The sequence below is a fragment of the Electrona antarctica genome (genome assembly GCF_951216825.1).
Source record: "Electrona antarctica genome assembly, chromosome: 16".
Lineage (NCBI taxonomy): Eukaryota > Metazoa > Chordata > Actinopteri > Myctophiformes > Myctophidae > Electrona > Electrona antarctica.
In genome coordinates this window covers 14,332,558-14,345,710 of record NC_136797.1, presented here as the reverse complement: position 1 = coordinate 14,345,710, position 13,153 = coordinate 14,332,558, and the positions used below count along the sequence as shown (strand labels likewise).

The 13,153-nt window shown below is 45.2% G+C and overlaps 1 protein-coding gene across 3 annotated transcripts in view; it reads left to right on the top strand.

The window, feature by feature from the left end:
• vav2 (vav 2 guanine nucleotide exchange factor) overlaps positions 1-13,153 on the top strand; it is a 328,109-nt gene that overhangs the window by 283,125 nt on the left and 31,831 nt on the right. For all 3 annotated transcript variants that reach the window (XM_079524522.1, XM_079524520.1, XM_079524521.1), the window contains 2 exons: positions 2,581-2,680; positions 4,943-5,038. In XM_079524522.1, the coding sequence (XP_079380648.1) occupies positions 2,581-2,680; positions 4,943-5,038 (196 nt within the window). The remainder of the gene's footprint in view (positions 1-2,580; positions 2,681-4,942; positions 5,039-13,153) is intronic.

Here is a 13,153-nt window from a genome sequence, read left to right as displayed (position 1 = left end):
GAATTGAGGCTCAGATTGAGGTGTTTGAACAAAATCGGCATGATGGTGACGTTACCCGCCACCATCAGGACTGGGTATAATACTATAGGATTGCCGTGTGAGAATGAGTTGGAGTGTGTATATCACAGATTTTTCTATTGGCATTAAAATGTCAAATTAAACATATGAATAGTGCAGGCAGAAGGCACAATCCACTGTTAATTAGGCTGGCCATAAGCCAGTTAAGAAGGGAGCTCGAGCACCCACTGGGAATGGCTTCCAAATGGTCCACCATTGTGCCCATCCCCATTTTACACTAAAAGCTGGATATAGGAGGGGCTAGCGCCCCTCAAAAATGGGATGCAATGGAAATAAGCCGCTGGCTTTTTTGCGCTTTATCTATCTATTAGTTATTTTTGCATGTATTTGTTTTGCCTTTTAACTCCTTTTTCTCCACAATTTCGGCACCACAATTGATTCCTCCCCACACACATGTCTCTGTTGTCACTATCCTACTGACTCACCGTCCAGTGAGGAGCCCCCACCGGGAGGATGTAGAGCCTCCGTCGTACTCCTCCCACCCAGCACTCCCTGCTGATTGGTGCCGATCCCAGCCCGTAGGATCACTTTCAGTGACTATACAGTATCACCCTCCCCTTTATTGTCTTCCTTAAACATGTATCATTATCTATCTATGGTTATTTCAGTGACTATACAGTATCACCCTCCCCTTTATTGTCTTCCTTAAACATGTATCATTATCTATCTATGGTTATTTCAGTGACTATACAGTATCACCCTCCCCTTTATTGTCTTCCTTAAACATGTATCATTATCTATCTATGGTTATTGTTGGCTACAATCTGCAGAGCATGACACAGCATCATTTTGCCGCTTGCATCTATACGAGTGACAACTAAACACTCTTGAATCTTTCATTTCTATTTGTTAGTAAACGACTCATACTTGATGTGAGCGTCAGTCCAGCGTGGTTACAGTGTAGGATAGGATCTATCTTTAACCCATTTTGGGCGGGATTTTGGTGTTTTAACTAAGCATTATGTTATACTTTAGCTATTGAAAAATAGCAGATCTACAAGCTCATAGCGCGCCACCGAGTGGCGCGCTACGAGCTTGTAGGTCTGCTATTTTTGAAAAATTGTGAAAATATTTAGATTTAGAAGATTTTTTTTAAATGTTGAGGTCTGGCCTAAATGGGTTAATGAGGGTGTCTTGTTGGACACCCTGCGTAGAGGTTCATCAGACTGTCCCCCGTATTCCTAGAGAAACCCCAAGAAGTTTGCACAGGAGATGCTGTTTTCCTGGCATTACTTCCTTCTACTCTCCTTGATGCGCGTTACGTCGAAATATTCTCCATGTCCTCCTCGTCTCCCATCAAAGAGCTGTCGGAGGCACGGTTTGACTTTAGGCTGCCAGCGTGCCGCTTCGCCTCGCTCTACTCAGGATTCAGATTAGGAGACTCGAGTGCCAAGAGCGCCGGAGGGGGTTTTGGCATGCCATGAACAGCCGTGGCAACAAGGCAATGCCCTAGTTTGAAATCTGTGAGTGAGCAAGAGAGAAAATGTAAAATGTTGCGCCACGTGCCAAGCACTGCTGTCCTCTGGGCAATATGACTTTGAACTACTTCCAATATGAACCCGTAGATCTATGTCAGTGTCCCATTGTGATATAACGAACACACACTTCATATCCGTCATGCCCCAAATGAAGGGCCCCCCCGCACCCCCCCCCCCCCCCCCCTCCCCCAGATAAGACGAAGCTGTCAAAGCAAGCGATTGAAATCACTGTCTTTCATTAGTGTGCTGTGATTACAGCTTATTTTGTAAGGAGGATGCCATTTCTCACAGTATTGCCCTGGGATCAGAGTTCCTTCATTACGTATTCGGTGTATGCACATATATATATATATATATTTGGAATCATAATGAATGTGTTCACGTTCATTTTACACCTGTCCCGTATGGTGCCAAACTCCTCACACCCCTCACCCTCTTGTTATTCATTCTGTTACTGAACATCATTATTACTGTATTACCGTTACTCTGCATAAAGGCTCCCACACACGCCTGACTGCTGCTCGGGTCTAACTATATGGAGGCAAAAATGTATTTACACTTGGTTTGCAATAGCATATACTGCTGTCGGGAGCTTTAGGTTTATGTTGTGTTTTATGTTACGCAATGTTTATTTTATTTTTCGTCACAATCACGTTGGACGAACCAGATGCATTTGTTTAAAGGAGCATTCAGTGATTTGGGTGATTTGGAACCCCCCCCCCCCGGTCCACCCCGGTAACAAGATGTGCACATGCACACGCTCTACAGTGGTGGGGACGTGCAACAGGCCAACAGCAGCACCATGCAAGGCCCGCCCCCGCTCGATCATGATTGGATGAAGGCTAGTGGGCCCTCCAGCCAAAAACGAAATCTAAGACTTTTTTGACCCCAGGTGTGAACTGAGGACAGGGAGGAACTCCTTATATGGTCAGCACTCTCTATAGTAGGATTATCACAAAAAAGGAGAAAGTGAAATGTGCCAAGCAGTGATAGCAGCGTTTGTGTGGTTTCTGTCCACCTCCAGGTTGCTGATCTACGGACAGTACTGCAGTCACATGGAGAATGCACAGAAGACACTGGATGACCTCATAGCCACGCGGGAAGACGTTAAGATGAAAGTAGAGGTAATGAACCCCACAACACTCTCTCAAGATAATAGTGCAATTCATCTGACTCACTCAGCAGAAGATAAAAACATGATGTCACTATTATTGTTGGCTGGTAATGTTTGAGATATTGTCTGTCAGTGTTCTCTTTGTTTGTGCTGCCGCCAGCATATTTATATTTTGTCATATGCGATCAAATCTAGAGTTAATGTAACTCTAGATTATGTGTACAAATGCAGTGACCCAGTCTACAGGGAACAACAACACAAATAATTATGTAGCGCTATCAGATCAAGTCAACCCAGTGTGTGTGGTCTTATAATCATTTATATGCGGAATGCAAACGTCTAGGTGCAAAATGAGATAAAGTGGTCCTATTTCAGTAAGTCTTCTGGGTACTTACTTACTTTCCAACCAGGACTAGGGTGCGTAATTTCTCACTGCAGTACTATTAATATGTAATGCCCTTTGTTCCCCCCATCTATTTCTCCACTCCAAAATCCCCATTTAGAAGTGTCTGGACTGATGCAAAGAAAAAGCTAAACACAATTCTGTTATAGAGGGATTAAGCTAGATCAGTGTTTAGCACGGCGAGAGAACGCGTACTGGAAACTGTTGACGAAGTGGAGGTGATTAAATTAGTGCCCCGGCTACATTAGCTTCACACAGAGATTCTCTCTCAGAAATAGAGGGGCTTTTTTTAGGGGGGCACGGTGGCACAGTTGGTAGTGCTGTCGCCTCACAGCTAGAAGGTCCTGGGTTCAATTCCCGCTCGGGGCGCTGTGGGTGCTGGCGGCGTGTTTCCTCCTCCGCGTCATCAGTGCCCATACCCGAGGTTTGTGTGTGGAGTTTGCATGTTCTCCCCGTGTCCCCTAGGGTAGGTACCCTCACAAAAAACATGCAGTAATCCTGGTCTCTAAACTGCCTCCCCCTGGCCAGCCGGGGCGCCTGATGGAGGGGAAAGGAACTGGTTGGAATAACGTGTTCCTTCCACGCGCTACGTCCAACCAGGGAAACTCCCCCCTGTCAGGTGTAAAGGAGCAACTTGGACACTCAGGCATGAAGGAATATATGGGGACTAGGTTGGCGGAGGGTGTGTAGAGCCCAAGATCACATTAGATAATTGACACAGGGGTGAAAATGGGTTACAAAATCGTGGGATAAAAAGTATTACTAAAAAAAAGAAATAGAGGGGCTTTGTATTAACGGCATTGTAGCAACGGCTTCCCGCTGCCCTTGTATAAAAAAAGAGAAGGGATTGCAGTTGTCTTCATCACAGTGGAGACATATAGGAGTAAACACTGAAAGTCTTTTACTCAGCAGATCGCTGTAATAAGAGTCGTATGGGGTGACACTGATGAATTGAATGATCTCGTGTGTGTGGTCAGAGTACACAATTTCATCACTGTCGGGCAGAAACCTTGTATCTCCATGTCATCTGTTTATGGGTTTTCATGAATTAATGCCCTGTTTTATTAGTATTTCATCATATGACAGAGTTGCGCGAAAGTAGCAATACTATGTATTTTCAGCTAGTTTTGCTATTCTTGAAAAGTTATTTAATTTTTTTCTATAATGACAATTAAAAGGACACCGGTTTAAAAGTGAATACGTCTTTCTGTGGTTTTATACATATTTAACCAATGGAATTGGAAACCATTAAAGTGCCTGTGACAAAATAACCATTGGTGCCATTGGAACACAGGTTCTTTCCCCTCCATTTCCTAAAACATAGTTTTGGACATACAAGGTTTCCGACCTTTTTCAACTCCTACTAAGGCGCTCCTCGCTTTGTACGGTCCATCTCCCTGCGGTCACAGAGAGTGTGATGAATTCATTCCTGAAAGGAATTTATCACTCAGCATAAATGGTGAAATTGTTGTGTGGCAAGTGGCTGGCTGGCACAATCCAGGGGTGGGCGGGGTAAAAAAAAACCCTTGTGAGAAGGAAGAGGCCCTCACTGTGGTTGTTGATGATGATGGATTCTGGAATGTCTCGTGAATATGTGTGAGCCATGGTGACACAATGACAACGATGGGGGGAAAAAATGAATGAATGAATGTGAATGCACCGTGGCACATTGTGCTGCTGCGTGCATGAATGGCCTACACAGCACATTCCTCAGTGTTCATTTAATCTCAAGCGTGTAAAAAATAAATCGAAACCAAATGTACCCTTACAGGTCTGCGTCTCAGCGGAGTGTAGAAAACGGTGTCCATTCTGTACACTACAGAGGATTGTACTGTCTGTCACTATAAATGTGTCTTGTGTGTTTTGTAGGAATGCACTTTGAAGGTCCAGGAGGGCAAGTTTAAACTGCAAGACCTCCTGGTGGTTCCCATGCAGAGGGTGCTGAAGTACCACCTGTTACTGAAGGTGAGAGCCTGACTGTCACACACCTACTGTACACAACCTACTGTACACAACCTAACTGTCACACACCTACTGTACACAACCTACTGTCACACACCTACTGTACACAACCTACTGTCACACACCTACTGTACACAACCTACTGTCACACACCTACTGTACACAACCTACTGTCACACACCTACTGTACACAACCTACTGTCACACACCTACTGTACACATCCTAACCATCTGACTGTCACACACCTACTGTACACATCCTAACCATCTGACTGTCACACACCTACTGTACACATCCTAACCATCTGACTGTCACACACCTACTGTACACATCCTAACCATCTGACTGTCACACACCTACTGTACACATCCTAACCATCTGACTGTCACACACCTACTGTACACATCCTAACCATCTGACTGTCACACACCTACTGTACACATCCTAACCATCTGACTGTCACACACCTACTGTACACGACCTAACCATCTGACTGTCACACACCTACTGTACACATCCTAACCATCTGACTGTCACACACCTACTGTACACATCCTAACCATCTGACTGTCACACACCTACTGTACACAACCTAACCATCTGACTGTCACACACCTACTGTACACAACCTAACCATCTGACTGTCACACACCTACTGTACACGACCTAACCATCTGACTGTCACACACCTACTGTACACAACCTAACTGTCACAACCTGACTGTCACACACCTACTGTACACAACCTGACTGTCACAACCTGACTGTCACACACCTACTGTACACAACCTGACTGTCACAACCTGACTGTCACAACCTGACTGTCACAACCTGACTGTCACAACCTGACTGTCACACACCTACTGTACACAACCTGACTGTCACAACCTGACTGTCACAACCTGACTGTCACAACCTGACTGTCACAACCTGACTGTCACAACCTGACTGTCACACACCTACTGTACACAACCTACTGTCACACACCTACTGTCACAACCTGACTGTCACACACCTACTGTACACAACCTACTGTCACACACCTACTGTACACAACCTACTGTCACACACCTACTGTACACAACCTACTGTCACACACCTACTGTACACAACCTACTGTCACAACCTACTGTCACACACCTACTGTACACAACCTACTGTCACACACCTACTGTACACAACCTACTGTCACACACCTACTGTACACAACCTAACCATCTGAACACTGGGGGGGCACTATTTTGGGGCATGTCATTGTACTGTATAGGTGAACCTTTTCATAAACGATACAAATTTAAAACAAAACTATTTCTTTCAACAAACAAAAACAAAACGATAGCAAAAAGATTCCAATCTTCAAGCTTGTAGATTGGCAGTTGAAGCCGGTCGTTCCCATATATGCGCATGGCCAGTGGTCGGACTCACGCCTCCATATAATACGTTTGTCAGTCCATCATCGCGCCTCGTGACATCACGCCTCGTGACACGCTCCATATATGGCTGTCTCCATATATGAAGATGTACCGTAGCTCTGTTGTTTCAGCGCGACCTCGCCCTTTAGGGTGTCTTACTGGTACTATAGGCCTACTTCCCTGTACCCAGTTTGCTTAACAAATGACCCATATGGATATTTTTATGAAGATAACAAAATCATCCCCTACCCATTGTCAACTTTTAACTTTGACAATGTTTGCCTGTTTTACTGAAATTTTCTTTGCATTTTGAAATGTGAATTGCTACTGCACTTGCACTGCTGAGCCCTATACTTCTGTGAACAAGTAACACAAGTTTGCCAAGTTGTAAACCAAATAACCTTTCCTGTCCCTGTCCCAGGACCTCCTGCCTGGGCGTTCATCTATAAAACAGGCTCGGCACTATAAATTCCACCATGATTAATTGACTAATCAGCTCTATTATGGATGAGCATGGGTTTATGGGGTTGCACTTAATTGGACCCGGGTGGAGGTGAGAGTTCTCTGCCAGCTAGCTGTGTGTGTGTGAGTGAGGCTTCGTGGAATGATCCGTGTGGAGTACAGTACATTTTTTGGAATATTTCTTTTGGGGTTTTCTTTTTTTTTTAACCCATTTTGACCTGGGTACGATTCTACAAATGCCTTCTAAATCCTGACAGTTTTCTGAAAAACCCTATGTTTCGTGTGTGTGTGTGTGTGTGTCGTTCTCAAACATTTTCATGTCAAGGACCCCCAAAATTTTATGTAATTGGCAGCCGACCCCCATCTGAAAATATGTTGTTCTAGGGACCCCCCCCCCCCCCCCCAGAAGCAAAGATTTGAGTTAAAAACTTTGGCTCTGAAAGAATATATATTCAAAGATTTGCGCCACATTTTCACGATTTTTCAAAAAATAGCAGAGCTACAAGCACTCGGTGCTGCGCTAGGAATGAAATGAAAAATGAGCTTGTAGATCTGCTATTTTTCAATAGGTAAAGCATAACATAATGCTTAAAACACCAAAAGGGGTTCCCGCCCAAAATGGGTTTTAAAGCTCATGATTTTCACTCTATATTTCAAGTAGAAATATTACATATGGACTCCACAACATTTCTAGGAAGGGACTCTTGGGACCGAAACGTACGAAAGTATATTATGAATTAACCAGTTAAGCCCTATTTAAAATATCACCCCTGTGTGAAGTGAGGGGCACTCTTATCGTCGTACATCATCATGACGTAAAATTGACACTATGACGTGATTTGTCCATTCATTCACTGTCAATGGGAATTTAATGTTTGTGTAGGACCAGTGGCGTGCACAGACATTTAGAGGGGAAGGTGCTCAAGTGGGAAAAAAGGGCACTTTGTGCAGCGCGCGGAACCGGCCGGTTGCCTTAATAGTGTGAGATTTATAGATTGTGGGGCCTAAATAATATATTAGAAGCTTTTTATCAAGAATTGATCAATGTTACCATGGTCCACATACTGTACAGTGTAACTGTACAAAATAAGAAAAGGGCACATTGCCAAAAGGGCAGGGGGTGCTCTAGCACCCCCTAGTGTCTATCTGTGCACGCCACTGTGTAGGACAAAGTTTGTGCACATATACAAAGAGCTGGACATAGGAGGGGCTAGCTTTGTCAAAGTACCCGTTTTACCCCTCTTGTCTGTGTCCCTTTTATGCCCATATATGGAGATCCCTGATGCCATCAGTATATGCCCATACAGTATATATACTTATCAATCAGGCTTATCGAGCCAGGTTCTTATCGAGCCCACTATCGAGCATTATTCTGTGGAAAGACGGGAGACGAGAAATTCTGACTGTATGTCAGTGGCGTCGCTCGGCCAATCAGGGACCAAGAACAGCGATCGCTGGTATGACGGTACATTCCACCAGCCAATGAGAAACCACTGTTCTCGATGACGTAACTAAAGTCTGTTTCAAATGGTATAAGGTCAATAGGGGATGTGTGTGTATGTCTGTGTACTCCACCGGGCAATGAGGGACCACTGACCACTGCTGTATTTCAAACCTAGACAGCAGCAGAGAGCTTTAGGACTCAGAGCAGCAGTCGTACCCAGACAGCAGCAGAGAGCTTTAGGACTCGGAGCAGCAGTCGTACCCAGACAGCAGCAGAGAGCTTTAGGACTCAGAGCAGCAGTCGTACCCAGACAGCAGCAGAGAGCTTTAGGACTCGGAGCAGCAGTCGTACCCAGACAGCAGCAGAGAGCTTTAGGACTCAGAGCAGCAGTCGTACCCAGACAGCAGCAGAGAGCTTTAGGACTCAGAGCAGCAGTCGTACCCAGACAGCAGCAGAGAGCTTTAGGACTCGGAGCAGCAGTCGTACCCAGACAGCAGCAGAGAGCTTTAGGACTCAGAGCAGCAGTCGTACCCAGACAGCAGCAGAGAGCTTTAGGACTCAGAGCAGCAGTCGTACCTAGACAGCAGCAGAGAGCTTTAGGACTCAGAGCAGCAGTCGTACCCAGACAGCAGCAGAGAGCTTTAGGACTCAGAGCAGCAGTCGTACCCAGACAGCAGCAGAGAGCTTTAGGACTCAGAGCAGCAGTCGTACCCAGACAGCAGCAGAGAGCTTTAGGACTCAGAGCAGCAGTCGTACCCAGACAGCAGCAGAGAGCTTTAGGACTCAGAGCAGCAGTCGTACCCAGACAGCAGCAGAGAGCTTTAGGACTCGGAGCAGCAGTCGTACCCAGACAGCAGCAGAGAGCTTTAGGACTCAGAGCAGCAGCGTACCCAGACAGCAGCAGAGAGCTTTAGGACTCAGAGCAGCAGTCCTACCCAGACAGCAGCAGAGAGCTCTAGGACTCAGAGCAGCAGTCGTACCCAGACAGCAGCAGAGAGCTTTAGGACTCAGAGCAGCAGTCGTACCCAGACAGCAGCAGAGAGCTTTAGGACTCAGAGCAGCAGCGTACCCAGACAGCAGCAGAGAGCTTTAGGACTCAGAGCAGCAGTCCTACCCAGACAGCAGCAGAGAGCTTTAGGACTCAGAGCAGCAGTCGTACCAGCAGTGGTGAGTGCACCTCATGGCGCGCTCTGCTTGCGCACAAGTATGCCATACATTACCTACTTGCAATGCGCAAGTTGGCAGCTCTACACAGTGTATTTCTAGTTGCCTCTTGTCTTGATTGTTTAAACATGACGTCATGGGCCGCTATGCTCGATAACAGGCTTGATAAGCCCAAAGCTTATTGATACCGGTTACTCAATATAATAAGCTTGTTATCGGGTTTTTCCGGGTATCGTGTTTTGAGCTCCATCCCTAATTAAGACCTCAGGCCGATTCTACAAATGCCTTCTAAATCAGCAGTTCTCAAACGGTTTTGTAATTCAAAATCATTCAACATTTTCCAAACACTTCACAAGATTGTGTGAAGTGACGCGTTGTGATCTTGCATATCTGCTACAGTATATATTTATCTGCTATTTATCTTCTATTTTAGATTTTTTTTTTAAATGATAATATTAAATAATATTAAAAAGAAAATATACTTCATAATTTGTATACTTGGGTATTTTACTTTGTCCACCACTGTATTTGAGTGAACGGACTGAACGGAGACCTGGTAGGATTCTCACAAAGGCACTGAGGTCAAATCAGCCGTGTTGTAATTGGATTAAACCCACTCCATTTCACCGCATCCCATAGCTTTGCAGTGAATAATTTGTACGCTGAGGGCCTCAGGGCATTTTTAGACTGACAAGTCTATAAAAAAAGAGTGTGTGTGTGTGTGGGTGTGCGCCCGTGTGTGTGTGGCACCTACACAATGTCCGATCATGCCTTAGGGCACATCTTTGCTTTATGTTCTGGGTGGTGTAGATCTCGGTGTGGTTTCCATTAAGGGCCTTTCAAACGGGAAGCGAGGAACGCACACGTTGTTGCCTGCATCAACGAGGGCTCTGCTACAGGTCTTCTCAAGAGGGGCGCGACCAACGCAAGAGTAAAAAAAAAAGAAAAGCTAAACAGAATCCACGTCTGGTGAGTCGCGGGCGTGTGCACGAAACGAGCACGCGCGCAACAAATTCACGGGAACGCGCTCACGTAAATACGCTTGTGCGTTGTCGCACCGCGACTGCTCCCCAGTGCTCCGCGCAAAAAACGCAGGTCTCATTGGAAATGAACTATAGGTGCGTTAAATCGCTTCACGTTTGAAAGGCCCTTTATACTGAAGCAGCCACCTCGGGAAAACCACATTCAATGTAATTATTTTAAAAGTAATTATTGTCAAGCTCGGGTTGAATGAATGCTCGATGAATCGGGGATATATTGAGCGATCGTATTTGGACAAAGCTTGAATGCAGCATGTAATAACTCAGTATGTTAAGTACCGATATATTATGTTATGTTGCATCGCTGTTTCTCACAACCCAAAGCAAGTCTGACCTTGTCTTCAGAAAGATGTTTGTATAATCTCAAATAAATCCTACTGACACGGCAAGCTGAGAAATGTTAATGTCTTTTGTTTTGTTCAAGGTTTGTTCAATGTTATTTAAGGGAGCCTATGGTGTGTGTTCTGCTCTGGATCATTAATGGATGTGTCTAACTGAGTTCAATAGTCAAGGTTGGTCTTCACACCTGAGAGTACTGTAGTTTAAGTGGAATTAGTGGAATTAACTCATTAAAATAATTACTTTAACCTTGTACTGTTATAATGTTCATTTTAATTAGATTAGGTTTTTCAATTTGCAGTGCTTGGGCAAGTTATCCAACGCAAAGTAAGGATAATGAGACAATTGGTTATTCTGTCACTGACACGGCCAAAAGGTTTTCATGATAATTACATCACAAAGTAGTGCAGAATCAGATATCATTGTTTAACTATTGTGGTTAATGGGAGTTTGGCAACTGTCTTGAAACATGTCAGTAATCCAGACAGACTCCCAGTTATAATTTGAGGCATAAACGCTGTTGGCATAAACCCCAGTTCCCAGTGCCACCATACGCATTCACTTTAAAAGACTTTTAGTTTGCCCATCCCCAGAGTAAAACTACCTCAAAATTGTACTACAATACTTGAGTAAATGTAATTACTTTCCACCACTGCATCTTCGAACGCAGTGGTTCTTAAACATTTTAATTTAGTTACATTTGAAAGACCTTGAAAGACTTTGGGGCTTTCCTTTTCTTTTCCAAAATCGTGGGTTGCATTCGGGCATCTTTTGGAAATATGGTGGCTTGTTAGGAAAATCTAACAAGCGGTTAGATGTCAAACAATTTGTTTGACATTTGTCTTCACCGAATCCTCACGCAAAGCAGCATGCATCTATTATACATTTGAAAACATGTGCCCAAGCCCAGGAAAGGAACATAAAGTCACCAGCTACTACGTCACTGACACGCTGCAACACGCTGCAACACACACTGCAACAACACACTAACACGACACAGCCTTACCCTCCGCGTCGATCCACGGCTATCTCCTCATGTCGCGCCGCACGCCCACAATCAACAACACCCGCGTAAAAACTGTCATTGCACTGACACTACAGCCGCCTCCCGTCCACACTCACAAACAATATCAATATCAATAATAAACACAAACACGCCACAAGCACCGACACCCCCGCCTAATTTGTTGCCAGGTCTATGAAAACAAGCCCAGAAAAAATGCCATTCAACACGCTACTTACAACTCGCTTACAATTCGCGGACCTGGCAACACTGCATCCTGTTTCCCCATTGGCTACGGTTGCTACAACACGCATTTGCACTGCATCTTGGGAGCAACACAGCTTAATGTAGGGGTCACCGATTGCTGTGCTACATCCCCCTCATGTTCTCACGTTTACTGCCACCTGCTGGACGCAAAGCCAACCTCAGACTGCCGAGGGCTGCGGGGGCGATTTAGAGGGTGAACACACAGCACAGAAACGGATGTTGTGGGCGTCCATCTTATGCTAAATAAATAGCGTCAATGCTAGCGAGCTAAACCATAGCCATCCTTGCTCTAGAAAGCGCTAATGTTTCCATCTACACCACCGGATAATCAGCAAAGACCTCTGAACATCGCGCGTTGTATCCAAACCATGGAGAGCTCAGTAGATTAGGAGTTATTCAGCTTTTAGTCAGCCTGTATAATGGGAGGTCGGCGGCAGGGCGGTTGCGCAATCCGGTCTAGGATCGCTAAAGAAGGAAAGGCCGAGCCAAACTAATAATGAAAAAATAGAAATCAGCGATCCGGTTTGATATCAATAATAAAGCTTATCTGACGGATCAATCCGCCAGGAGCGGAAGGTAATTACATTCCTTATGGCAGTAAGTCTGCACGCACACGCGCGCACGCGCTGCAACACAAAACAGCTGCATACAACGCGTGTCACTGTGGACTTCTGTACCTGTGGACTTCTGTCTCGCAACGCGGGGCAACGCAACTCTGGGATGAGCGGGCCGAAGGCCCGCGAAATTCTAGTGTCAAACAATTTTGTTTGACATGCATGCTGTTTGCGTGAGGATCCGGGGAAGACAAATAAACAATGCGTCACACTGACATGACAGTCCGCTCACTAGTCTAATGATATCAAAGGGAAAGGGGTTCATATACACGCTCCCCCCGATAACCCCACAGAATTAGCCCCGACCATCTCCCCCTCCTCATTGGACAATGACAGGGGAATTCAGGTCAAATGTCCGCTAAATCTTGACCC